The sequence below is a fragment of the Callorhinus ursinus genome, unplaced genomic scaffold (genome assembly GCF_003265705.2).
Source record: "Callorhinus ursinus isolate GAN/ISIS: 27379988/994484 unplaced genomic scaffold, GSC_fseal_2.0 scaffold38, whole genome shotgun sequence".
NCBI classification, from domain to species: domain Eukaryota; kingdom Metazoa; phylum Chordata; class Mammalia; order Carnivora; family Otariidae; genus Callorhinus; species Callorhinus ursinus.
Genome location: NW_027397100.1, coordinates 2,053,966 through 2,081,476, shown reverse-complemented (window position 1 = coordinate 2,081,476; position 27,511 = coordinate 2,053,966). Strand labels below are relative to the sequence as shown.

Here is a 27,511-nt window from a genome sequence, read left to right as displayed (position 1 = left end):
GTCGCTGGACCTTTGCCTCTCTAGGCCGGTAGGGCTTCTCCTCCATGGTCCTGTCTGTCATCGCGGTTTGGGGGGCCAGCCGGTGAGACTGGGCCGCGCTCGGACGCTTCGACCCTCGAGTCCGTCACCGGTGAGTGAACCCCAAAGGAGCCTGCGGACGGGCGGGCCTGAGCAGCCGGAATGGGCAGGATTTCTCCTCACTCTGGCAATGGGTCTGTCCGCCCCGCCCTCACCCCCACTCCCGGAATGGGCTCGCCGCCTCTGTCTCAGTCCCTCCTCCCGGGCGGGGCGGCGTTGCCATGGTGACGGCCGGCTGGCTGAGGCCCGGCGTGTGTCCTCGCAGGTGCCAGGGCGGCCCCGGACCCATGGCGCGGCGGCGCTGACCCAGGCCCCGGGTGGCGGCCGGGCCCCAAGGGCCGGCATGGCGGGCCAGTTCCGCAGCTACGTGTGGGACCCGTTGTTGATCCTGTCGCAGATCGTCCTCATGCAGACCGTCTATTACGGCTCGCTGGGCCTGTGGCTGGCGCTGGTGGACGGGCTGGTGCGCAGCACCCCCTCGCTGGACCAGATGTTCGACGCCGAGGTAGGGTACCCTGGCCGGTGCGGGCGGAGCCTCGGCCTCGCGGGGTGTTTTTGTGGGTCCGACCCCCCCGCCCGGGATCTAGACGTGCCTGGACCACCTTCTCACTTTGTGACCCTGGGAAAGGTACCTCTTCTTTCTGAGCCTCAGGTGCCCCATCCATAGAATGAAACCACTGACAACAGAGGCAGATTATTAGTACAAAGGAAAGGACCTGGATATCATAAAGAATAAGCCTGTGTTCCAGGCAACCTGATGCATCTCCTCTCTGACACTCTGAAAAAGTGACTTCATTTTCCTGGCCCCAGATTCTCAGGTGCCAAATTGGAGAGGGGAGGGTGGATAAACGAGCATTCATGGAGGTATTATGGAAACTGCCTAGAGTTTGGAATTGGACCTCAGTTAAAATTACGCTTACTACCTGTGTGATGTGGGGCAACTGTTGTCCCCTCTAAACCTCAGTTTTCCTGTCTGCAAAATCGTGAGACCAGTAGCAGAGCTCATGGACTGCAATACAAAGAGTCTGTACTTTGGATTCAGGAAGGTTTAGCGTCCAATCTAGGTCCAAATATACTAGCCATGGGACTTTGGGCAAGTTGCTTCACCTTTCTGAGCCTATTTTCTCTGCCGGAAACTGGACAGAATAATTAGAAAAATGTTATGAGGCCCAGAGACCCCAGAGGTACCTAGGAAGATGAAAGTGCTTTATCAAGTAATGGAGGGCTATGAGATGGTTGCATCTGAGAAGCAGCTGTGTTGTATGGTAATGAGCCCAGCTCTCGGAGCCAGGAGATTGGGAATGGAATCTTTGCACCTGCTGCTTATTCTCTGTGTAGCCCTTGGGCAAGGTATTATCTGAAAAGAGGTAACAGTAATAACAATAGCTCTGCGAGGTTGTTGTGAGGGTTACAGGAGATTATGAAAGTCAGAGGCCTTTGTAAACTGACAGTGCTGGGCAGATGTTTGGTATTCAGTAGTATTGTCTCGAGAGTGGTGGAAGTTGCACACACACTGGGTGCCCAGTCTCCTAGGAGCTTCTGTCCTCCTGGGAAGGGCCTGTGGGAATCCTGGGCTTTGTTGAAGAGCCATCTCATGCACACGACCTGGAGACCTGGGTTCTAGACCAGGGGTTGGCAGACCTTTCCTTAAAGGGAAAGATAGTAAAGGTTTTAGGTCACAACTACTCGACTCCGCCATTGTGGTACAAAAGTAGCCAGAGATAGTCCTAAGCAAATAGGTATGGTAGGGTTTCCATAAGACCTTATTTACAAAACTAGGTGTCTGATTGGTGGGGCCTCAGTTTGCCAAACCCTGTAATAGTCCGTAGTCTTGCTGTTTACTTACTGTATCACTTTGGGCAAGTTTCTTAATGTCTCTGAACTTTTGTTTCTCCTTTGTAAGTCTTTTCCCGGCTGCTGTTTGGGGTCAAACGAGATACCCTAGTGGATGTCTGTGAAAGCGCCATGTTGGAAATAGGCTGCCATACATACGTAGGGCCCTGTGGTCTTCTGTGCTCTGGGAAGAATGCTTTTTCCTTAGGAGGTCCTGGAGCCTGGAGCTCTGCCAAGCCAAGTCACTTTTCCAGCATATTTCCATTTGTGATTCCCCCTCAGATCCTGGGCTTTTCCACCCCACCAGGCCGGCTCTCCATGATGTCCTTCATCCTCAACGCCCTCACCTGGTGAGTATCACCAGTTTTGCTCTCCAGTTTTTGGGGTCCCAACACTGGAACTAACTTCCTAAATCCAGACATGAGACAGGCTGGCACTTGTTCCTGGGGAGTGGTGGATGAAAGTGGGTGGCAAAGGCCAGTTCTGGGACTGATTGCATTATAGGGCTCCTTCCATCACGATTTTGCCTTAGCTGAAAAGCTCTTAACATCACTCTGCATGCTGCCTGTGGGATAGCTTCCATCTCAGATCACTTCCCTGTTGTGGAACGAGGTGAGGAAGGGATTGGACCGGTCGTCAGGAGAAGTCGGTTCTGTTCTTGATACCTGTGCCATTGGCCAAATTACTTCCCTCCTCTCTAGGCCTTGGGCTCTTGGTCGGTACACCTGAGGGGTTTGACTGGGTAACATTTAAGGCCATTTGTGACCATTGCCTGCCTCTGCAGAGGCAGTTTAGCATAGTGATTAAGATCTTGGCTTTGAATCTCAGCTTTCCCACTAGTCTAGTGACTTTCGACAAGTTGATCCATCTAGGCCCCGGTTTCCTCATCAGGTAAATGAGGCAAATAATATTACCTATCTCATAGTTGTAAGCGTTAAATGAATTCATTCATGGGAAGTACTTAGAACAACACCTTGCACATTACTGTTCTTGACCTTACACTGGGATTAAAAATGGGTGGGCTGACTATGACCTGAATTTGGCTCCTAGATATGTTCTGTTTGGCATCCCACAAGTGGTGTTTGAAACATTTTTCCACTTAGTTGAAAGTCAGGATATTTTATATATTAAAAAAAAATATCCAGATTTCTGGCTTCTCTTGAAAAATGGAAAGATCATTTGATTCCAGGCCAGCCTTCCAGCGTGAGGATTTGCCCAGCTACAAGTAGCTTGTTGTCCCCACTTTCAGTGGCCCATGTATGCTTCAGGGTGCTGCAATCTCCACCAGTCCCTGGGATTCCCCTGAGTGACAGTTACTATTTCTCATCAAGCTTGTACTTTTGTTTTTCTTCTACCCAGCGTTTTCTTCCCTCCCAGCGTTACCTGCTAGCTCTCTCTAGGCATCTAATAATGTAACCCTTGCTTCACACTTCTCTTATTTGCTTCTGACCACTATGCTGTTATCCTAATTGTCTCTACTCCGCAAATGATCTAAGGCCAGGACGACCCAGTGACAACTCACTGCTGTCCTCTCCCCACAGTGCCCTGGGCTTGCTGTACTTCATCCGGCGAGGGAAGCAGTGTCTGGATTTCACTGTCACTGTCCATTTCTTTCACCTCCTGGGCTGCTGGTTCTACAGCTCCCGTTTCCCCTCGGCGCTGACCTGGTGGCTGGTCCAAGCCGTGTGCATTGCACTCATGGCTGTCATCGGGGAGTACCTGTGCATGCGGACGGAGCTCAAGGAGATCCCCCTCAACTCAGCCCCTAAATCCAATGTCTAGAATCGGGTCCTTTGGACACCCGGCTGAGCACTTGGCCCCACCCCCCAACACCTTGGGCTGCTCAGACCCTCCAGTCGAGGTCCAGCCCAGGTCTGAGAGGAACCCTGGAAATGTGAAGTCTCTGTTGGTGTGGGAGAGATAGTGAGGCCCCATCAAGAAGGCAGGTAGCAGTCAGGACCACAACTGCAAGAATGGCCTCTGTCGGCTGAAGCCTTGCTGTCTGGGAGGTCAGCAAGGGGACCTCTGTCAGGGTAATAACAGAATTGGAACCATGTCATTCTTGAGCCACCATACCTGTCACCAGCCTGTTATTTTAAAAAAGAACCAAATCAAGGATATCTGATTGGCGCAAACCACTCTTCTAGTCATCTGTCTTACCTTCCAGGGACAGCTGTTACCTTTGCCATGTTGCTGAACTGCAGCTATTCTGTTTGGAGAAACGTGCAGTTTCTGGATCTGTAGCCACAGAAAGAGAAAGAGGTGCAAAGTATTAGGCTGCTGTCAGGGAGAGGACGAGCAGATGGAGGCATCAAGCACGAGGAAAACGCACAACCTGTGTCCTGCCACACGCCTGTGTGTGCACACCCATGAACCCATGACTGACTTTTTTCCAGTTCTCTCTGCTGGGTCCCCACCTGCTGCCAGCGTTCAACAGAGCAGGCCCTAGGACCCAGAGAAGAGTCCCAGCATCGCTCCTGGTCCACCCCTCGTGACAGAGTCACTGTCTCTTCTCTAGGAATGACTAGGCACCCCAGCTCCCTCCAGACCTCACTTCTGGCAATAGTTCCTTTTTCCTGCCTTCCTGGGAATTCTGCGGTGGGAAGGGTATGATGGGTACCCAGAGACAGGAAGCCCCGCCTTCCAACTTGGGTTGCGCTGATAGTGCTGAGGGAGATAGGAATTTGCTGCTAAGATTTCTCTTTGGGGTGGCATGTCCTCTGTGAGGGGCTTGCAGCTGTCCCTCCTACGTACATAAATACAGTATTTTCCACGGTTCTGCCTGTGCTTACTTTGTCCTGCCGTGGTTGGGCCAGTGAGAGCCCTGCACAGCCAGACAGGGAAACTATAGAGAATGAGTAGGCCACCTTCTCTTCTAGACCGCAGGTTGTTCTTCCATTTGGTTAAAGTACTAAGTGCAGGGAATTCCTGTGTCCTGCCCCCTCCATCTGCAGCCACCTCTGCTCTGCCTTGGGTGAACTGCCATGATTGAGTTTCCTTTTTCTGGCCAGTGATTTCTGAATGTGTTCAGTGGAACGCACTTGGTGTAGACCCACTTCTGTATTGAAACCATCAGTGTTCCTCTTTGGGTCCTTGGGAATCTGCCCAAGAGTGTGGGCAGCTTTCAGCTTGTAGTGTTAGGGTGTCACAGATGAGTTTTGCTCTCTGCCCACGAAACTTTTTTTCATAGCCCTGCAGAGTAGGGAGGTGAAGCTGACAGGATGAAGGTTTGAGAGTGAATGTGCCTGGCTGAGGGGGGCGTGGGGGAGAGGTGTGCTGTGGCCAAGCTGGAAGGAAGCAGCTTGTTAATGGGACTTGAATCCTGGCTGCAGGGTCCAGGAGATAAGACCAACTGAGGTGACTTCCCCTGGGTTAGTGGGTTTCCCCCAACACCACAAACCACAAAGGCATGTGGCTAATGTTATTTGGGGAAGATCACCAGAGCACACATCATGTGGCTGCTGTCTCCCTTGGTCAGCTGGGGGCTGGTTGCTCCAGCTGTATTGGCACACATCTTTGGGAGTTTCCTTCAGAGACCTGTGCCTGTTCTGCATATCTTCTGTAATGATAAATCTTTGCCCCTTGAGTGGTAATTTGGTTTTTGGAAATTGCCAGAAGTCAGGGAAGCCAATGTTTTTTTTTCTCCAACAATACACAGTGATGGAACCGGATGACAGTTGGGGGTGAAAAAATGTGTGACCTTAATGAAATTATGATTTTTAAAAATTTTTTATTTATTTGAGAGAGAGAGAGCACAAGCCGGGGGGAGAGTCAGAGGAAGAAGCAGATTCCCCACTGAGCAGGGAGCCTGACGTGGGGCTCGATCCCAGGACCCCAGGATCCTGACCTGAGCTGAAGGCAGACGCTTAACCGGCTGAGCCACCCAGCTGCCCCAAAATTATGATTTTCTAAAATAACAATAAAAGCACTATCTAGAGGCAAGTTCCAGAGAGAACTGGGCAGTGGCAGGGACATGTTTGTCATTTTATTTATTTTATTTTTAATATGTATTTTTTAAAGATTTATTTATTTATTTTAGGGAGGGAGAGAGAGAGAGAGAGAGAGAGAAAATCCCAAGCAGACTCTGTACTGAGTGCGGAGCCCGATGTTGGGCTCGATCTCACGACCCTGAGATCACAACCCAAGCTGAAACCAAGAGTCCAATGCCCAGCTGGCTGCGCCACCCAGGCACCCCTGTTTATCATTTTGGTAATAAATAGCTGTGCTTAATAGATGTCCAGCAGTGGGCTAAGTGCTTTACATGCTATTTTCTTAATCTTCACAACAACCCTCAGAAGTAGGAAATACCATCTATATCTTACAGATGAGGAAACTAAGGCATTTGCCCAAGGTTACGTGTTAGGAACTAGCAGACCCAGGATTTGGGCTCTGGCTTTGACAATAAACTCATTCTGAAGACATTAATAGTTAAAGGACGTGCAAGTTCTTTAATTTTACAAACTGTCACCTCTGCCTTCCACTGTATTGCTTTAAATACAAAGGATATATAGTGCTTTGTAAACATTGTGAGCTTTCTTAGAACTGGTAGACTATTAAATATGGCCACAGATTCCCAAGTGAACGGATGAGTGTAGGAAATGTTTTTATTTCCGAAGGATAAGGGAAAGTTACCTCCACCCCGACACTGAGTTGGTGTATCTCTTGACTTCCTAGGGGGTCTGAAGCCTGCACCTCCTTTCATCCACCACACCCCTACCCCTCCACTACCTCAACTTCCATTTGGAGAGAGAAGTGGAGACTAGTGCATAACTGGTACACAGAAAAGTTATGACCCGAAGAGAAATTGGGAAAGGAGAAAGGGATATCTAGCTCAGAGAGTGCCCCTAGCTGCCGGTTCTAGGCAGCCCTGTCCAGATCAGAGCCAAATGGAGGCCGGGATGGCAGCCAGCAGATACCAGGGGGTGGGGTGGGAAGCTCCAGGCCCCCGTGAATTCTATGGGGTACACGATTCAAACAGTCTTTTCTGGAAGCACTTTCAGCTGCTCAGTGACTTCCCTGATAAGAGTAGCTTCCTCTGGCAGTCCCAGGGGGCAGTCCGTGCACAGACATGGATCTCCTCCCTGTATCTGTAGCACAAGGAACACAGAGCTTCAGGGCCAGGTAGAGTATGGGCAGATTCAGGGCACAAGAGAGGCCCTCTGTGGAGAGGGAATTAAAGCCTTGCTTGAGGTTTTCTGTAGGAGAGTAGCAAGTGGTGGTGAAAACAGCATTGAGACAGGAATGGGTAGAGTTTGCTAAGAGTTTGGATCCCTGTCCTGCTATGCTATGGGCAAGACAGAATTGTAGGGGCCTGGGGCACTTGGGTGACTTGGTCGGTTAAGCATCCGACTCTGGATCTCAGCCCGGGTCTTGATCTCAGGGTCATGAGATCAAGCCCTGTGCTGGGCTCCATGCTGGGTGTGGTGCCTACTTAAAAAAAAAAAAAAGGCAGGGCCACAAGGCTATGGGACTTAAGAGAGCGGAGTGCAAGGTTAAATCCTGGGCCCTGTTACTAGCTGTGAGGACTTAGATAAGCTGCTTGACTTCCCCTTACCTTGGTTTCCTTGTTTGTAAAATGAGGATAAGCTAGTACTTCCCTGTGTTGTGAGGATTCAGTGAGATAGCTAGTGTAAAGCTTAGCACAGTTCCTGGTGTGTAGGAAGTGATCCAGAAATCTAAGCAGTTAAAGTTACTGGGCCACTGACGCATCTCTCCTCTTTTTACAGAGGAGACACCTTTCTTCCCAGCCTCAGTGTTTGCACCTGTTAGTTGGGGAACAGGTTTGCCTGTGATCGGGGTGCAGCTACCAAGTACTGTGCTCCTATGTGTCATCCGTTGCAGAGTGACTTCTGTGTATTCTTAATTAATCCAATGAGATAGGTACCATTATTTTCCCATTTTGCAGACAGAGAAACTGAAGATTAGGAATAAACTTTTCCTAACATCACAGAGCTGATGAGAAGCTAGGCCTCTCTGCCTCAACAGCCTCATCCTCTTCACGTTCCAGGCATGTTTTGTGGTAAGTGATCCAGAATAGGAGAGGGACAGTCTCTGGAATCCAGATGTCATTATAGCAAAAGGTTGTGAATGTGAACATAAGATTGGCTTTTTAACAAGCAGCTAATTCCCTTAAAGGTGAGCAGTTAGGTGGGTGCTCATGAGAGACACAAGGAGCTTTATTGTGGCACAGGGCCAGGGAGGAGGCAGGAAAAGGACAGACATTTGTCCAACACCCCACAAACTGGCTTCACCTATATCAAGCCTGATTTGCTGGAAGCCCTGTGGAATTGATACTAGTATCCCTGTTTTATGAACGGATGAAATAGGCTCAGAGAGGTCATGTGACTTCTTAAAAGTCACTCTGAATCAAACATTTTAATTTTCCCCCGAGTTAACTGGTAGGGAGCCGTTTCTGGGGGTGGTGTCCTCTGATCACTGAGATCTGTTGCAGCCTCCTGCCCAAAGCAGGATCTAACTGAGCCCAGAAGAGGAGCCTCAGATTGTAGTAGTCAAGCACAGGGAAGGTGGTAATGGGAGGGCCCCAGCTGTGGGATCGTGGGAGGCAGGTTGTCTGAGGCCCAAGTGCCGGCTCAGGTCAGGGGGTGGGGGTGGTAAGGCTGGAAAGAGTGCACTGCTGGGAGTCATTCACACTGTAGCCTGCATCCTTGCCCCTACCCCCAGTGGCGCTCTGGACATGAGGGATCCTAGCCTCAGCACACAGGCACGGCCCATCCAACTGCTGTTCTTGGGCCCAACTCTTGTCTCCCTTTGTGGCAAAGTGGAAGCTGCCAATCTTACCCAGGCCCACGCCTTTCAGGTCCCCACTTGGGGCTCCCAGGAAGACTAGTGCAGGGGGTCGCCAAGCCGGTGTGTTTTGGTTGGGAGCGCGCTGCCCTGATAGCCTGCATAGCGCGCACAGACAGACGTTCGCGCAAAGGTTGACGGAAAGGAGGGTGCCGAGGGTGAAAGAGCGAGTAGGGGTGATTTTCGAAGACTGCTGGGACTGATGATGCCCAGCAAGGAAACCGAAATGGCGACTACCCAGGAGTTGGGCCGGAGTGCAAGACCAGCGGGAAGACAGCTTGGAGTGGAGCTTGCCAGGTGGAGGCGGCGCGGGAAGCGGCGCGGTGGGCGGACGCGGGGGAGACGCGCGTAGGCTCGCAGGAGCCAAGCCGGGCTGGGCAGCCCCGAGAAGCCCCGCGCTGGCAGGCTCGGGCTGGCGGCGCTGCCCAGGGCTAATGCGGTGCGTTTCGGGGGAACCCCTCCCATCTTCCTCCCGCACCGGCCATCTCCACCACGGCCTGGGTTCCTCCCGGGAAGGCTCTGCACCCCTTGATGGCTGCGCTGCTTTCTTGAGGGTGCCACTCCGTGCAGCCTGCCTCCAGGGGAAGATCCCCAGAAGGCCCGGGTTCCCTGGGTTTTCCTCTCCCCAGCTGCACGTTCAGGGCTATGGCTCCTGCCGACAGAGGGCGACCCCAACTCGATGGTGTCGACCGGGATTCGGGATTGGGGGTTGGGCATGTCGTGTCGCACGGGAGCTATCGAGTCGAAGTGCGGACACTGGGCCTGACTGGGTGCTTTCCTCGACCCAGGCGGGACACATTTCGAGGCCAAGGTGACACCCATTTGTTGACACCCAACGTTGCAATAACGGGGCGCAATGCACGTGAATGACGGGCTGGATGGATGCTCCCTTGTGCCTTTTTCCTTTCTTCGGAAAATGGAATGGGGAGCAGCCAGCAGTTTTAGATTAGAGTTCTGGCCCCGCCACCTCCTAGACGCGTGAGCCTGGCCAAGTCACCTTCTGTCTCGGGGCCACGGTCTCTCACCTTGTTGGCTTGCAGGGCCATTGTGAAGCATCTGGCACCCAGAAAGTACCTTCTATGACTTCATAAAGTGTCCTCTTCCGGAGGCCAGCTCGCAGGGGTGGGGAGGGGTGCGGCTTGCTGGTTTCTGTGTGCCACGTTCTAGACTGACCTTAGGGGCCTGGGAATGGGGTGGAAGAAAGCTAAAATGGTGATGCACACTTTCCCTCCCCACCTCGGTCGAGGGCCTCTTTCCTCTCTCCATCCTTTCCAGCCCCAAACAGGCAGAGCCGGCAGTACTATTCTTCAGTTCCCAATGGGAGATTTTATTTGTAGACTCGTGAATTTGCCCGCCCATCCCTCCCGCTTAGATGATTGCGCCATCTCCACCCTCACCTCACACCTCTGGCTCCCGTCCAAGGTCACGCCACCTGTGAGCAGAGACCTCGGTGTTAGGAGCTAAGAAGGCCGCCAGGGGGCGCTGCCGCATGGGGAGAGGGCTCAGGGACCAGGGCCCGCTGAAGTCCTGCAGGTTGGGCATCCGGGTTTTGTGAAGGGCAAGCCTCCCTTTCAGCGGGACCCCCAAGCCCTTCATCCCTTCCTCTCTTGGGACCTCAGTTCTCTCATGGAAGGGTGGAGTATTTTGTTTTCTTTCTTTTTTGCTAAGCAACTTTTTGTTCAGAGTAAATCTTATTTGAAGCATAAATAAATGAAACGTGGGGTGGTGATTTGGTCTAAGAGGGGATGGGATATGGCAGAGCTCTACTTGACTGCTCCCCCTTCCCCCAACATTTGGAAATCCCTGAACTCCCTTACTCAGACTCCTGACTGAGATTCTGAGCCATAGCAATTGTGGACCCTCCTGAGGCCTCCAGGCAGTGAGATGACCCACCTCAGAACCCCCACTTCCAGTGCCCCTCCCCAGAGCCCCTGTTTGGATCTCGAGAGGCCCCAGCCTACCCACCACCCTGCTGTGTGGACTCCATCAATGGTTTCCCCCTCTCTGGGCCTGAGGGAGGGGTCTCCCCCTAGCACTGCTAGCTAGCCACAGCCCCCAAGAGTCTGGATCCTGAGCCTCTGACTCAGGCCCAGTTCCAAGCCTGGCTTCGGCCTGTGTCTCACCCCAGCCGGGCAGTGGTGTTGTCATACTCTGTATGGATGGCACATAGGTAGCTCAAGCGATGCAGAGCAGAAGCGGGTACAGCAGCGCTTGACCCAGCGCAGGGCGGATGATCTGCACATCACCCGAGGCCCTGGGAGGTGGATTCGTGTGGGCAGCCCCTCAAACCAGATCCACTGGTCAGCTGCTTCCATCTGCTTCTTGTCCCCCATGGGAGTTCTGTGCTGGTAGGTCTTCAGGAAGACAATGCGGGCATCCCCAGTGGGTGATTGCTTCCCCTGGGCTCCAGGGTAAGTGGTCAGGTCATGACCCTTCGATGTCCTTGGGAGCTCAGGCTCCACCTGCTCCTCGCTCTGGTGCACTGCCACCGGTGGCTGGTGCGCCCTGTTCCTCCCCCCCAACCCCACCTGGGGCTCCCCTGGGCACTCTAATTCCGGTATCTTCCTGGGGCATCCAGCCTCTTGGAGCTCTTCGTTATCTTGTTCCACTCTATCGCAGACGCTGCTGCTCCTAGCACAGGGAGGGAAGGCAGTCAGCAGAGCAGGATGAGGGCCCTGGTCCCCCGGCCCCACCCTGAGACCACTGCTATACAGCCAGCTCAGGGGGGAAAGCTGCAGAGGCCCGGAAAAGAAACTTCACCCCCAGAGGCCTTGTGCCTGGAGGCAGGGGAGGTGATAATGGCCTGGGGAAGGAGTCCTCCTGGCTGGGGAGGCAAGAGGCAGTGGCCAGTGGTTAGGACACCTAGGACTAGATGTTGTCTGTGTGGGCCACTGGCCAGGGTTCCGCCTCTCTGGATTTCAGTTGATGGGGTGAACTAGTCCAGTGTTTTCAAACTGTGCTCCAAGAAACCTTAAGTTTCTGAGGAGACCTCTCAAATGCCCTCCCCACCCTGGGGAGGGGCAGGGTGAGGGCAGGATACCTTTCTGCCCAACACAATTGGGGCCTGAGGAAGGATACTCGAAGAGAGGTTCTGCTGCTTTAAACAGGCTGGAAAACTATGGGACGAGAGAGGCCTGACCCTTCCAGCCCAGTGTTAACTGATTGCCCGCGCGTCCGAGGTGGCCAGCTCAGAGAAAGGAGCTCCGAGGGGGGGCGTTAGCCTTCTAGTGCTAGAAGGAGACTTGCCCCAAGGGTGTGTGTAATAGACTGAGTCTTCTGTAAAGCACAGCATTGTCCTAGCTGAGTGTGTGTGGAGCGGCATGAGGACTCAGGCTCCACATAATGCCAGTACCACTGATAATTACCACCACTGAGTGTCTGTTGTGCATCAGGCCCGGGACCCTCACACCAGCCCCACAAAGTAGGAGGCAGTGAAGTGGCAGAGTGGCTTGGCGAGCACAGGCTTTCAAGGCCGACAAACCGGGGTTCAAATTTGCTTGTGCCTCTTACCATCTGCCTGATTTGGGGCAAGACATTTTACCGCTCAAAGCTTTAGTTTCATCGTATGTAAAACTGGGGTAACTCTGTCTACCTAATAGGAATGCTGTGAAGAATTAACTAAACGGGAAAAGCTTGTGAAGTACTTAGCAGATGCCTAATAAATGTCAACTTTCTTAATATTCTGATGTGATTTATGAGGAAGCCGAGCCTCAGCAAGATGACGGGTCTGCAGGTGAATCTCTGGGTTGTGTGGATTTGAGGAGGAGTGGCCCCTCTTGCCTGGGTGGTGCCCCAGTTGGTGGTTAGTCCCATTATTGGATGACTGTGACCATGGTTAGGACGACAACTCTGATATCACGCAGGAATGGCTTCAAATCCTAGCTCTGCCACTTACCACTTTTGTTAGCTGGGACAAGTCACTGCGTCTCTTGAGCCTCGGCTTCCCACCAGTAAAATAGGGTTAATCAATACCTTTGTCACAGAGCCTTTGTGAAAATTAGGTTTTCTAAATTTGTCAGCATAGATAGACAGTGCCTGTTCCTAGTAAAGGTAGTCATTGGGTCTGTGGTGGGGGCCAGGGGTGTGCCGAGCTCACCCAGTGGAGATCCCAAGGATCTTCGGAACTCTGAGCAGTGAATTCCAACACGTTTTGGCCAGGCTATGCAGTTCTTGGATCCGGGGGTTTGAGCTCTTGAGCAGCTTCAAGAGCGACAAATTTTTTAATACCTGCCAGGGTCGAGAAACCAGGAAAACAGAAGCTTCAGCTTTCTTGGGGTAGCCTCCCACACCCCACCTCAACTTTGGCTCAACTCCATTCAGAGCTGGGCCTGGGGACTCTTGGGTCACTACAAGACTGGCAACTAGGAAGGACCAAAATGGGGCATCTCACCATCTTAAGTCGGTTCCGCCTGATTACTTTGACAGGTTGTGGTATCTTATCCTGTGGTTCTTCATCTTGTATCTGAGAGACAGAGGGAGAGAGTGCACTAACACAGGAGGAATCCCCCCAGATGCCTCCACTATGCTTCTCCATTTGGCTGAGCATGGGTTTGACCACCCTTTGGGAGTTTTGTCACCTTGGTTTGGGGGCAGAAATGGGGAAACCATTCCAACTCTCCTGACCTCCCTTCACCCTTCACCTCTCCCTCCCGCCCCCACCCTGCTCTGGGTGTGGTCCAGCCCCCTCTGTGTCCACTTCCAAGTCCAACCTTGGAAACCATTCTATTCTTGGGCCTCTTCTTTGCTGATGGACTCATACTGGGGCTGTGAGACCTCAAGGACAGGTGGAGCAAGACTGGTACCAGGCACCCCCTGCTCCCTGCCCCTCTCAATTCGGCCAGCACTCAGGCTGGCCATCAGGATGGCTGTGCTGGAGCTCCCAGGGAGGGGAGCTGTGACATCACTGAAATTTGTGACAGCAGCAGGGCTGGGTCTCCAAGGAGTATGTGTGTGGCAGGGGTGGAGGGGGAGGAGGAAACTCCCCATCTGTGGAAAAACCTAGTAGGTACCAGACAGAGGCATATATTGTCAACACCTCCCTGTGAGGTAAGAGAATTATCTCCTCTTTTTAAATAAAGAAGCCAAGGTTCAAAGAGGTTAAGTAATTTACTCAAGGCCACACAGCTGGATAATGGTGGAGCTGGAAATTTAAGGTCTGACAGTGAACGCATGAAACCAGGCATTCCCAACTATGTTCATCTGTTCATCCGTGTCATATGTTGACCGTGCACCTGCTACGTTTGTTATTCTAAGCACTGAAATAAAAGACAATTCTTACCCTCAAGGAATTACATTCTAGTGGAGGGAAAACAAAACATTGTGTGTGCTTGTAAATGTTTAACATTTGGCTCTCTGAAACAAAATGTTCATCTATGTGTGTGTGTATTATAAATTGTACTGATAGAAATCTAAAATAATAAAATTCTACAGTACTCTTTGTTGTAAATTCCAAAGAGCCAGTTCATTCTTAAAGTATGTTTTTCTTGGATTTTGCCTAACTCATATCCATAACCAACCTGTGGTTGCAATGGATGAACAAATGTAGCACCAACATAAATGTTGACATTTTCACTTAACACTAAAGAGGAAGAAGAAAGTACAAAAGTGAAAGAATAAAAATGCTTGAATTTCACTCACTCATCAGTGACATATCAAATTATCTGCTGTATTGGATCAGAGTTTTCAAATACCAGAAGTATATTTTCTCAAATTTTTTTTGTGGTGTGCTATTTACGATGTACTAGCTATAGACGGGACATATGTGTTTACATTTAATTGTATTATTAACATCTCCATTAGTCTCTTAAGGCTAGACCAGGGGTCAGCAAATTTCTTCTGTAAAGGGCAAGATAGTAAATACGTCAGGCTTTGCAGGCTGTATGTGCTCAGCTCTGCCGTTGTGGTGTGAAAGCAGCCACAGTTGCTATGCAAATGAGTAGGCATGGCTGTGTTGCAATAAAACTTTATTTACAAAGATAGTTGGATTAGATTGGGCCCATGATCAAACCCTGGTGTAGACAGTCAACAAAATAATAAATCAAAACCTGATTTATTACAAGTACCTGTGCCTCTGGGGCAAAAACTCCTACCAGGCTGATTTCAAGCTACCAGTGTGATGTCACTGAAGGCAGAGTTGAATGGAAAGGCATGGTAGCGTGCCGTTACAGCTACTGCAGTTCCCCAGATGTGAAGACTCTCAAGAACATAGATAGTAGCAAAAGGTAGCAAACAATTGGAAAGTGATGAGTTTGAGCATTTTTCACCTTTGTTTATAACATCATTAACTTAAGTTTGTATAATTTGATTTTTAATGATCGCTATGCTTAACGACCAGTCAGCAGAGTTCGTAGAAGCATAATAGGCTTTTGCAAGCCCTTACGAGTCAGTTCCAGGACACCACTGTCATGTCAGAGGGAAATAAGTGTGGGGAGAAAAGTAAACAGGGCCAAGGGTCAAGGGAGAGCAAAGGTAGAAGGTTTGATAGTATTAAAAAGGCTGGAATGGGCAGCTTTCGCCAACCAGATGAGATTTGAGCAGGAACCTGAAGGAGGTGAGGGAAGGGCAGACTGGCCATGGCAGGAGATGGGGGCAGGGAGGGGGTGGTGGTGAAGGGTTGGGACAGACGAGGGCTGCTCGGAAGGATCTGCCCAGCCGGCCGCAGCAATGAGTGGAAGAGCCTGTGAAGAACAGCTTCCTGGCACCACCCCAGTCAGCCAGCCAGTCTGATACCCAACCGAGCGTGGGAACCGAACTCTCCACTGTACTACCTCTAGGGCAAAGAGGTGTATGTGTGCAGGGGGTGCTTAGCTCTGCCTTTTAGGGGTGACACACCAAGCCGAGGCTACAGAACAGCTTCATCCATGTCAATGTCCTTTATTATTAGGGTGAAGGGGGGAGGTTAACATGCTGTACCCAGGCAAGAAACCTGGAGGTGACTCGAGAGGGAAGCTGTGGGGGACGCTCCCTCTCCCTTCTGTCCAACCCACTACTTCTGGCTCCTCTTCCTGCTCAGGCACCACTCTTCATGCCGGCATGATTTCAGCCCTTACCACCTGGACTCTGGTGGGCTGTATCAGGATCATCTACAACTGCCACTCAGCCCCCGGGTGCCAAGGGCCTGGGAACCCACCGTGTGCTACACACTCAGGATAGCCACATTATAGGCAGAGCATGACTCCTCTCAAGAAGTTCACCGGCCTGGGGGGGAAGTACCACTAGAATATGGGCTCTTCAAGGGCAGAGAGTTTTGTCTGTTCTATTCATTGATAAACCCCTAGAGCCTGGTAGGTCACAATAAGTATTTTTTGAAAAAGTGAAGTAAACAGCATTATCAATGACAAAGGTAATCCCAGGGGCCGTTGGACTACAGAAGACCAGCCTGAGGAGGTCAGATAAGTCTTCGTAGACACGGTAATGAGGAATGAAGGAGTAGAAGTTGGCCAGGCAAAGGGGTGTGAGGTAGGCAGGGCATTCTCAAAACAGGGAATTTTGAAAACATAGGTGTGGAAAAGAATTATGAACAGTTATGTGTTGCTAGAGTAGAAAAGAGGGGCCAAGAGTGCCAGTGGCTGACTGTTCAGGGCTTTACCACCAGGATGCTTGGAGTTTGTCCTGAAGGTCCGGGGACCCCCTGAAAGGGCTCTGGCAGCCAAGGCAAGGTGGCCAGATTTGGTGCCGGGGGCCTGGCCCGGCCGGCCCTGCCACTCTGCTCTAGTCCACGCTTTCCCCCTCATGTGGTCCCCTCCCTCGGAAGTGGTGTCTGTCTGAGCATTTCAACCCCACAGGGCAGGGAGTTCTCCATGTCCAGACTCTACCCCAGCAGAGACTCCCACAGCAATTTTCCATGTTCCGTCTTGTTTGGTCCTTCCATCACAGGAAACCCACTGGTGGGGAGAGAGACTTATTCAATGACACATAGCCTTGTGGACCAACTCCAAGGCTCTTGAGTGGAAAACCACCAGTCTTTTTCTCCTTAGTTGTGGCAAAATACACATAAAATTTACCAACTTAACCATTTTTAAGTATACAGCTTAGTAGAGTTAAACACATTCCCACTGTTGTGCAACCATCACCACCATCCATCTCCAGAACTCTTTTTCATCTTGCAAAACTGAAGCTCAGTACCCATAAAACATCATCTCCCCATTTCCCCCTCCTCCGAGGCCCTGGCAATCACCCTTCTGCTCTCTGCCTCTAGAAATGTGACTGCTCTAAGTACCTCGTGTAAGTGGAATCATACAATAGTTGTCTTTTTGTGTCTGACTTATTTCACTTAGCATAGTGTCCTCAAGGGCCATCCATGTCATAGCCTGTGTCAGAATTTTCTTCCTTTTTTAAGGCGGAATAATACTCTATTTTATACCATATTTTGTTTATTCATCTATCCATGGACACTTGGATTGCTTCCACCTTTTTTGGCTATTGTGAATAATGCTGCTAGGAACACGGGTGTATAAAGATCTCTTTGAGACCCTGCTTTAAATTATTTTGGGGTATATACCCACAAATAGCTGGATGATATGGTAATTCTATTTTTAATTTTTTGACGAACTGTCACGCTGTTTTCTATAGTGGCTGCACCATTGTGCATTTCCACCGACAGGGCACAAGGGTTCCGGTTTCTCCACATCTTCACCAACACATATTTTCTTCTACTTCCTCTTCCCCTTCTCCTCCTTCTCCTTCTCCTCCTCCCCCTCCTCCTTCTTCTTCCTCGATAGCAGCCATCCATAGGGTGTGAGGTTCCACTCTTGTTTTATTTGTTTCCTTTCATAGTTTGCGCTTTAGATTCTTTAAAGTCACGTTTATTGGGATATCTTTTAATACAGTAAAATTCATCCATTTTAGTGAACAGTTCCATGAGTTTTGACAAGTGCAAACCACCACAATCAACATATAGAATGTTTTGTAATCCCCTCAAGTTCCCCCATGCGATCTCTTTGCCGTTAACCCCCTCCCCCTCCCAGCCCTGGCAATAGCTAATTTGTTTTTCAGGCCCTACAGCTTTGCCTTTTCCAGACCATCATATGAATAGAATCCCGCAGTGCAGAGCCTTTTGAATCTGGAGTTCTTTCAGATTCCAGAAAGAATCTGGATGAGCACATCTCAGAGGGTAGCGGTAGTTTGTTTCTTTTTGTTGCTGAGTAGTATTTCACTGATGACTATGCTACTGTGTGTTACCTAATCATTGAAGGACATCTGGGCTGGGTTTTGGCAGTTCTGAATAAGATTACCAAAAGCATTTGTGTGCAGGTTTTTGTGGGAATAAGTTTTTATTTCACTTGAGTGAATACTAGGAGTGGGACTTCTGGATACCATGGCAATGGTATGTTTAACTTAGTAAGAAACTGCCAAACAGTTTTCCAAAGTAGTCATTCTGTTTTATATTCCTGCCAGCAGTGTGGGGCAGGTCTATTTGCTACACATCCTGGGCAGCACTTGGTACTGTTAGGTTGTGTTTTTTAAATTAATTAATTAATTAACTTTGAGAGAGACGCATGAGTGGGAAAGAGAGAGAGAATCTGAAGCAGACTCTGCACTGAGTGCAGAGCCTGATGCAGGGCTTGATCTCTCAACTGCGAGATCGTGACCTGAGCAGAAACCAAGAGTCAGCTGCTCAACTCACTGAGCCACCCAGGCATCCCAGGTTGTGTTTTTTAAAAAGCCATTCTAGTAGGTATGTAGTGGTATCTCAGGGTAGTGTTAATTGATATTTCCCTAATGACTAATAATCTTGAGCATCTTTTCATATGCTAATTTGCCATCTATTTATATCTTCTGGGGAAGTGTCTGTTCAGGTCTTTTGCCCATTTTTAAAAATTGAGTTGTTTTTGAGGTGCCTGGCTGGTTCAGTCAGTTGGGCATCTGACTCTTGATCTCGGCTGGGGTGTTGATCTTGGAGTTGTGGGTTGGAGCCCCACGTTGGGCTCCACACTGGGTGTGGAGCCTACTTAAAAAAATAATAAAACTTGGGTTGTTTTTCATACTATTAAATTTGAGAGTTCTTTGTAAATTCTGGATCCCTTTGTCAGACATATGATTTTACAAGTATTTTCTGCAGTCTCTGGTTTATCTTTTCGTTTTCTTAACTGCCTTTTGAAGAGCAGATTCTTAATTTTGATGAAGTCCAATTTATCAGGTTTTTTTTAACGGATTATGCTTTTGGTGTCGTATCTGAGAAATATTTGTTTAGCCCCAAATCAGTAAGGCTTACTCCTATGTTTTCTCCTCAACATTTTATATTTTCAGGTTTTTAAATTTAGGTCAATGACTCATTTTGCATTAATTTTTTTTATAAGATTTTATTTATTTCTCCATCTCCTGCTCCCCCTGCCTGTGTTCCCTCTCTCACTGTCTCTCTCTGTCAAATAAATCAATAAATCAATAAATCTTTAAAATATTTTCTTTATTTATTTGATAGAGAGAGAGTGCACAAGCAGGGGGGCGGCAAGCAGAGGGAGAAGCAGGCTCTCCGCTGAGCAAGGAGCCCAATGCAGAACTCGATTCCAGGACCCTGGGATCATGACCTGAGCTGAAGGCAGATGCTTAACCGACTGAGCCACCTACGCGTCCTTGGATATTTATTTTGCAATAATTTTTGTATATAGGATCAAGATTCTTCTGTATGGATATCTAGTTATTCCTACGCAATTTGTTGAAAAGACTGTCCTCTTTCCTTTGAATTCCTTCGCACTTTTCTCAACAGTCAATTGACCATATATGTATGGATATATTTCTAGATTCTGTTCTGTTTCTTTGATTTATATATCTATCCTTTGCCAGTATCATACTATCTGGATTCCTTTACAGTATGTCTTATAATCTGTCTTGATTACCATAGCACTTTATAATAACACTCAAAATTAGATAGTGGGTTCTCTAACTTTCCTGTTCTTTTTTTTTTTTTAAGTTTATTTATTTAAGTAATCTCTACACCCAACATGGGGCTCAAACTCATAACCCCGAGATCAAGAGTGGCATGCTCTTCTGACTGAGCCAGCCAGGCACCCCTTCTGTTCTTTTCAAAATTTGTCTTTCCTTATGAATTTTCAAATCAGCTTGTTGATTTCTACACAAAATCCTACTAAGATTTTGACTCTGTTCCTTGGACTTTTGTTCTGAGTTATCCTTTCTTTTTTGGGCACATTTGCAGTTGAGTCATTTTCTCAACATGCTTCCTGCCAGTAAAATTTTGAGGTTCAAAGGCCTCTTTTAATTTTTCTCAATTATTTTTGTAAATTTTGAAATGATTATAGATCTGTAGGGAGTTGCAAAAGTAGTACAGTTTCCTCTAGGGGTGGCACCTTACAATATATACAATATGAAAACCAGGAAATTGATATTGTACAATCCACAGACCTAATTCAGATTTTAGCAGTTTTACATGCATTCACTTGTGTGTATGTGTTCCATCACCACTAAGATCTCCCTTGTGCTATCTGTCCCCCTCCCTGTCATACCATCCCTAATCTTTAGAAACCAGTAATTTGTTTTCCATCTCTATAATTTTGTCATTTCAAGAATGTTATGTGAATAGAATCATACAGTATGTGACCTTTCGAGATGGGCTTTTTTCACTCAGCATAATGCTCTTGAGATCCGTCCAGGTTGTTGCTGTATCAATAGTTCCTTTTATAAACTTAAAAAATCACTGTAGGTTAACAGAAAATCCCAAAAAGATATATGCATGGAGGTTCTATGAACTTTCACTCATTTTCCCCCAAGGGTAACATCTTACACAACTACATTATAACACCAAAACCACTTGTTGATTCATGTAATCACCACCACAATCTAGATACAAAACCGTTGTATCATCCCAAGGCTTCTTCCTGCTCTTTGTAGCCATACCCACCCCTCTTTCCTCCCACCCTACCCTCTGGCAACCCCTCTTCATTTCTACAATTTTGTTATTTCAAGAATGTTATAGAAATGGAATTTTACAGTATGTAACATTACAAGTTTGGCTTTTTTTCACTCAGAAAATACCCTCAATATCTACCCAGTTGTTGCATGTATCAATAATTTGTTCCCCCCCCCTTTTTTTTGCTGAGTTTTATTCCATAGTATGGAATGTACCACAATTTGTTTAACTATTCACTCACTGAAGAACATTTGAATTGTTGCTAATTTAGAGCTATTACAAGTAAAGCTGCTGTGAACATTCATGTATAGGTTTTTGTATGAACATAGTTTTGATTTCTCAGTAATAAATGCCAAAGAGTGCAATCGCTAGATCATATGGTGTCTGCTTAGTTTTTTAAGAAGACACAAACTATTTTCCATAGTGGCTATATTATTTTACATTCCCACCAGCAACATATTAATGATCTGTTTTCTCTGTATCCTGACCTGCTTTTGGTATGGTCACTACTTTTTTAAAACTATTCTAGTAAGTATGTAGTGCTATCTCATCATGGTTTTAATTTGCATTTCCCTAATGGCTATTCATGCTTAACATATTTTAATGTGTTATTTGCCACCACTGTATCCTCTTTGGTGAAATATCTGTCTTTTGCCCATTTTCTAATTGGATTATTTGTTTGCTGTTGAGTTTTGAGAGTTCTTTATGTATTTTAAGATTTGAGGCCTTTGTAATATATGTGATTTGAAATATTTTTTCTCACCTATATGCCTTTAATTTCCTTTTTTGGTTTTATTTTGCTGAGTAGAAATTCCATTACCATGTTGCATAAAGGTGATGAGAACAGTCATCCTTGGCTTGTTCTTGATCTTATCTTTCACCAGTAAATATGATGTTAGCTGTAGGTTTTCTGTAGATGCTCTTTATCCAGTTCAAAGTTACCCTCTAGTCCTAGTTTGTTGAGAGTTTTTATAATAATGGACATTGGATTTTGCCTAATGGTTTTCTGCATCAGTTGATATGGTCACGTGATTTTTTTCTTCTTTAGTTATTTACTATGGTAGATTATATTAATTGATATTTGAATGTTGAACTAGGCCTGCATACCTGAATAAATCCCACTTGGGTTTTTTTTTTTTTTTATGAGAGAGAGAGAGAGAGCATGAGCAGGGGGAGAGGCAGATGGAGAGGGAGAAGTAGGCTCCCTGCCGAGCAGGGAACCCAACATGGGGCTCGATCCCAGGACGTGGGGCTCAAATCCAGGACCCTGGGATTATGACCTGAGCTAAAGGCAGAGGCTTAACTGTCTGAGCCACTCAGGTGCCCCAAATCTCACTTGATTTTGGTGTTTAATTCTTTGTATATATTTTTGGATTGAAGTTTTGCTAATATTTTGTTGAAGATTTTTGTGTCTATTTTTGTGAGGGCCCTGGGTCCTTTATATAGTACCTGCACTACCCTTGAACTGGTATAGTGTTATTTGAGAGTAGACTTAAAATAGTTGTAAATATATATTATAGACTCTAGGGAAATGACTAAATTTTTTTTAAAAGAAGTGTAATTGATAGGCTAAGAAAGGAGAGAAAAATAGAATCACATAAAATGCTCAAAATAAAAGAAAGCAGAAAAAGAGGGGAAGAAAGAAAAAGAAATAAAGAACAAGTACAACAAATAGAAAACAGTTATAAACATGGTCACTGTTATGGCAATTATATCAGTAATCACTTTAAATGTGAATGGCCTAAATATATTCTAATTAAGAATGGAACATTCATGATAGACCACATTCTGAGCCATAAAACACACCTGAACAGATTTAAAAGAATAGAAATCATACAAAGTATGTTCTCAAACCACAATGGAATTAAATTAGAGACCAATAACACATAGCTGGAAAAGTCTGAGATATTTGGGGATTAAACAATACATTACTAAATAACAATGGATCACAGAAGAAATCTCAAGAGAAACTTAAATATATTTTGAACTAGGGGTGTCTGGGTGGTTCAGTCGGCTAAGCTCTTGATTTTGGCTCAGGTCATGATCTTGGGGTCATGAGACTGAGCCCCATGTAGGGCTCTACTATCAGCAGGGAGTCTGCTTGAGATTCTCTCTCTCCCTCTGCCTCTCCCACCCCCCATCCCACCCTCACATGCTCTCTCTCTCTCTCTCTCCAAAAACAAGTAAATAAAATCTTAAAAAAATTTTTTTTTAACTAAATGAAAGTGAAAAGACAACTTACCCAAAGTGTAGGGTGCAGTAAAAACAGTGCTTAGAGGGAAATTTATAGCACTAGTGCATATATTGGAAAAGAGGAAATATCAGAAATCAATCTAAACTTTCACCTTATAAAACTAGAGAAAGAAGGGCAGTTTAAGCCTAAAGCAAGGAAAAGAAAAATAATAAAAATTAGAGCAGAAATCAGTGAAATTGAAAACAGGAACACAACAGAGAAAATCAATGAACCCCACAAGTTGTTCTTTGAAAAAGTAAATAAAATCAACAGACCTCTAGCCAACCTAACCAAGAAAAAAAGAAAGAAGACACAAATTACCAATATCAGAAATTTAAGAGAGGCCACAACTACTGATCCTAGGGACATCAAAAGGATAATAAAGGAATATCAGGAACAACTCCATGCCCTCAAATTTGATAACTTAGATGAAATGTGTCTATTGTGCGGTGTTTTGTTTTGTTTTGGTACTGTCTTTGGTTTGGTAATACTAACCTCTTAAAATTACATTGAGAAGTGTTCCTTCCTATTCCATTTTCTAAAAGAGATCGTATAGAATTGGTATTAATTCTTCTAATTAATCCTTCTAATAAGTGTTGGGTAGATTTCTCCAGTGAAACTATCTGGTGCTGGATATTTCTTTTTCAAGAGGGAGGTGTGTGTGTCTGTGTGTTGCATTGACTACAAATTCAATTTCTTTAATAGTTATAGAGCTGTTTTTATGATCTATTTCATATTGGGTGAGTTTTGGCAGTTTGTACTTTTTGAGGATTTAGTTCTTTTCATCTAAATTGCAAACTTATGTGTGTAGAGTTGTTCTTTGTAGACCCTTATTGTCTCTTTAATGTCTGGGAGCCCATAAGGATATCCTCTGTTGCACTCATGAAATTGACAGTTTAGGACTTCTCTTTCTTTTTTTTCCTTTGTCAATCTTGTTAGATGTTTGTCCATTTTATAGATCTTTCCAAAGAACCAGCTTTTTGTTTCTTTGATTTTCTCTATTGTTTTTCTATTTTCAGTTCTTTGGGATTTTTGCTCTTCTGATTCTAGTTTAAGGCAGGAACTTAGATTATTAGTTGGAGGTCTTTCTTCCTTTGAAAGTAAACATTTAGTACTGTAAATTTCCCTTTCAGCATGGCCTTAACTGTGCCCCACATATTTTGATACTTTGCATTCAGCTAAATTTTAAAAAATGTTGTTGAGATCTTCACTTTGACCCACAGATTTTTTTAGGAGTATGTTGTTTAATTTCCATGTGTTTGGAGTATTTCCTATCACCTCTCTGTTACTGATTTGGATCTGTTTGATTCCATTGTGGTCAAGGGAACACACACTGTATAATTTTGATTGCTTTAAGTCTCTTGAGGTTGTCTTTGGACTTAGGATATTGTCTGTTGGGGTGAATGCTTCATGGGCACTTGAAAAGAATGTGTGTCTTGCTCTTGTTGTTGGGTGTTCTCTAAATGTCAATTACATCCTTCTGGATGATGGTTTTGTTAAGTTCTTTTGTTAAGTACATATTCTGCTGCTTTTCTGCTTAGTATTTCTACCAGTATTTTATTTTATTTTTTTAAGTTTTTATTTGTTTATTTGACAGAGAGAGAGCACAAGCAGGGGGAGCAGCAGAGGGAGAGGGAGAAGCAGGCTCTCTGCTGAGCAGGGAGCCCGATGCGGGGCTCTATCCTAGGACCCTGGGATCATGACCTGAACCGAAGGCAGACTCTTAACTGACTGAGCCACCCAGGTGCCCCTCTATCCGTATTTTAGAGATGTATTGAAGTCTCCAGCTCTGATAGTGGATTTGTCTGTTTCTCCTTTCGGTTCTACCAGTTTGACTCCTATACATTTAGGATTGCTTTGTCTTCCTCATGGTTTGCCCCTGCTGTCATTATGTAATGTAACCTCTTTTCCCTGATTTTCTTTTATCTGATATTAAGATGGCAGATCCTGCTGTCTTTTGATTAATGTTTGTATGGCATATCTTTTTCAATCCTTTTACTTTCAACTTACCTATGTCATTATACCTGAAGTGAATTTCTTGTTGACAGCTTATATTTGGGTCATTTTTTCATATTCTATTTTGCAGGTCTCTCACTTTTTAATGATATATTTAGGCCATTTCCTGTTCATGTAATTATTTGTATCTTAGTGTTTCTGTTTGCCATTTTATTGTTTGTTTCCTCTGTTTTTCATTCCTCTGTTCCATTTTTCCACCCTTCCTGTATGAATTGAACATTCTTTAGGATTCTGTTTTTTATTTAATCTATGGTGTTTTCTTTCTTTTTTTAAGATTTTATTTTTTAAAGTAATCTCTACACCCAATGTGGGGCTCAAATTCACAACCCTGAGATCAAGAGTTACACATTCCACAGATTGAGCCAGCCAGGTGCCCTCTTTGGTCATTCTTTTAGGGTAGGTCTTCAGACAACAAATTCTTTCAGTATTTCTTTCATTTGAGAACGTCTTGATTTCTCATTCCTAAAAAGTCTTCTTGCTGGGTACAGCATGTCAGAGATAAACAAATTATTTAAAGTAGAATGGACAGATTTTGATCAGTAGTATACTGTTGTAATAGGAAAAAGAATCCAGTGTGAACTGAACTCAACTTTGATTTGTACAGAGATGACTCAGCATCTTAAAGGAATTTGAGAACAAGGAGGGAGTGAGGGGGGTACTGTGTAGAGTTAAGGAAGTAAAAATTTACAGAAAGCAGAAAGGGGATATTGGTCCATGTGAAACCCATCTAGGTTTGCTAGCTCCTACCCTCCCATAGAAGATGTGTATCTTGCTGTTGGGAGACAGGGACCCTGTCTTCAGGGGTTGGCTGGAACAGTGAATTCATTTGGCAGCCTTGAGTTTTCTTAGGCAGACACTTTAAGGGGTCTGGGGTCATCCTAGGGATTCAGCCTTGAGCTGTTAGAAACTATGTTAGTGTTTGTTCAAGTCTTTATAAACCAAGGTTAAGGCCTGGTCGGCTCAGAGGAGCCCGGGTAGAGTTTGGTCAAGGAGAGAGTCTTTGTCAAGCACTCTGGATTGACTTTGTTTTCCTTCACTACTTAAAAATGTTGTGTGTTTTCCTTCACTACTTAAAAATGTTGTGCCACTTTTGTTCTGGCCTCCATGGATCATTGAGAACCTGCTGCAACTGAACTGTTGTTCTCCTATTGGTAAGATATCATTTCTCTAAATGCCTTCAAGATTCTTTCTTTGACTTAATTTTTCAAAAGTGTTATCATGGATTTATTTGGATTTATGTTGGAGATTCAGTCAGCTTCTTGAACCTGTAGGTTCAGGTCTTTGTCGAATTTGGGAAAATTTCAGCCATTATTTTCTTGAATGTTTTTTCAGCTTCACTTCCTTTTCCTCTCCATCTGGGACTCCAGTGACACAAATGTTAAAATCTTTTGTTATTGTCTCACAGGTTCCTAAGGCTCTGTACTTTCTTTGTTTCTTTATTACTATAATTTTCTCTTTTTCAGATTGGATCATTTCTACTGTTCTCTCTTCAAATTCACCGATCCTTTCATACGTTATCTCCATTGTTCTATTGAGCCTCTCCAGTAAGGTTTTTGTTGTTGTTGTTGTTATTGTTATTGTTGTTGTTTGAATTTTGGTTTCTGTATTAATTTCCTAGACCTGCCTGCTGTAACAACTGGCTTGATGGCTTAAAACTATAGAAGTTTATCTTCACACAGTACTGGAGGCCAAGAGTCCAAAAATCAAGGTGTTAATTCCTTCTGGAGATTTTCCTGGTTCTAGGTATGATGAATTATTTTCAGTTATAACGTGGACATTTTGGAAATTATGTTGAGACTCTGGATCTCATTTAAATCTTCTGTTTTAGTAGGCCTCAGATGACCTGGGCCAGTGAGACAGGGGGCACCAACTCTTTACCACCAGGTGAGAGTGAGAATTGAGGCTAGGTACATGACCCCACTCATACCAACCAGTAGGGCAAGGGGAGGGTTATCTCATGACTGCTGGCAGAGGTAGACATCTAGGCTCTACACTTGGCCTCCTTTACACTGGGGGAAGGGAGTGGTGCCTCATTATTGCTGGATGGGGCTGACAGTGTGGATCCCCACATGGCCTCCTCTGACACCATGGAAATGGGGAGGGATTCTTGGGGAGGGGTATTTGTTATTGCTGGGCAGTGATGAAGCCCAGGCTCCCACTGGGTCTCCTCTGACACCAGCTGGAGGTGAAGTGGGGGAGGTGTCCTGTTACCTTTGTTAAAAGACAAACATTGAAGTCTGGCTTTCCCCTCTGTCTTTGCTAGTGGAGGCTGGGAGTGGTTTTTCCTCTAGTATTGCTGGAGTGGGACATTTAATGTCAGCAGATTTCTGTCTTGCTAGGGTGCCCCTCTCTCAGTCCTTTGACAAGAGAAAACAGGCTTTTCATGGGAACAATTTTTATCTGTGCCTATTTCCAGGTTGCAGGTTTCTCCAGACCCTAGCAAAAAGAAAACCTACTAGGGTTCCTGGTTGGTCTGCCTTATGTTTGTTTGAGGTATAATGTCTAGCATTTTAAGCTGTACTTAGTGGGAGGGATAGAGAGGAATGCATCTACTCCATTTTGTTCAGAACCAAAAATCCTGTTTTTATTTTATACTCTCTTTATCCCTATACATCCAAGCTGGAGATGTTTCTGGATATATTATGCTTTTAAGAACTTGAAGGTCACTCTGAATCTTATTTAGG

At 46.1% G+C, this 27,511-nt stretch overlaps 3 protein-coding genes across 5 annotated transcripts in view; 2 read left to right on the top strand and 1 right to left on the bottom strand.

Annotated features, from left to right (window-relative positions):
- SYS1 (SYS1 golgi trafficking protein) lies at nucleotides 1–26,537 on the top strand. Of its 2 annotated transcripts, none has more exons than XM_073880357.1 (4): nucleotides 1–130; nucleotides 344–583; nucleotides 2,194–2,261; nucleotides 26,446–26,537. In XM_073880357.1, coding segments are annotated over exons 2-4 (231 nt in total). In that variant the 5' UTR covers nucleotides 1–130; nucleotides 344–421; the 3' UTR covers nucleotides 26,447–26,537. The 2 variants fall into 2 exon arrangements, with proteins under 2 accessions (XP_073736458.1, XP_025731172.1); XM_025875387.2 differs by lacking the exon at nucleotides 26,446–26,537 and adding an exon at nucleotides 3,453–4,688.
- Nucleotides 81–27,511, top strand: part of DBNDD2 (dysbindin domain containing 2) — a 37,976-nt gene continuing 10,545 nt past the window's right edge. The window contains exons 1-2 of the mRNA XM_073880352.1: nucleotides 81–130; nucleotides 2,194–2,261. The gene's annotated coding sequence lies outside the window, so the exon portion shown is untranslated. The remainder of the gene's footprint in view (nucleotides 131–2,193; nucleotides 2,262–27,511) is intronic.
- Nucleotides 10,021–13,558, bottom strand: TP53TG5 (TP53 target 5). Of its 2 annotated transcripts, XM_025875381.2 has the most exons (5): nucleotides 13,425–13,558; nucleotides 13,106–13,177; nucleotides 12,812–12,942; nucleotides 10,839–11,346; nucleotides 10,021–10,147 (listed from the first exon to the last, which is right to left on the bottom strand). In XM_025875381.2, the coding sequence occupies exons 1-4, from the start codon at nucleotides 13,470–13,472 to the stop codon at nucleotides 10,860–10,862; spliced, it is 738 nt and encodes a 245-aa protein (XP_025731166.1). In that variant the 5' UTR covers nucleotides 13,473–13,558; the 3' UTR covers nucleotides 10,021–10,147; nucleotides 10,839–10,859. The 2 variants fall into 2 exon arrangements, with proteins under 2 accessions (XP_025731166.1, XP_073736457.1); XM_073880356.1 differs by lacking the exon at nucleotides 13,425–13,558 and having other exon boundaries at nucleotides 13,106–13,261.

Excerpts from the sequence above, each read along its gene's own strand:
- TP53TG5 (XM_073880356.1), bottom strand. The coding sequence starts at position 13,261 with ATGCTCAGCCAAATGGAGAAGCATAGTGGAGGCATCTGGGGGGATTCC. Across the intron at positions 12,943-13,105 it reads GGCGGAACCGACTTAAGATG|GTATTAAAAAATTTGTCGCT; the intron begins GTGAGATGCCCC and ends CGACCCTGGCAG. Across the intron at positions 11,347-12,811 it reads ATCCTTGGGATCTCCACTGG|GAGCAGCAGCGTCTGCGATA; the intron begins GTGAGCTCGGCA and ends TCCCTGTGCTAG.
- SYS1 (XM_025875387.2), top strand. The coding sequence starts at position 422 with ATGGCGGGCCAGTTCCGCAGCTACGTGTGGGACCCGTTGTTGATCCTG. Across the intron at positions 584-2,193 it reads ACCAGATGTTCGACGCCGAG|ATCCTGGGCTTTTCCACCCC; the intron begins GTAGGGTACCCT and ends ATTCCCCCTCAG. Across the intron at positions 2,262-3,452 it reads ATCCTCAACGCCCTCACCTG|TGCCCTGGGCTTGCTGTACT; the intron begins GTGAGTATCACC and ends CTCTCCCCACAG.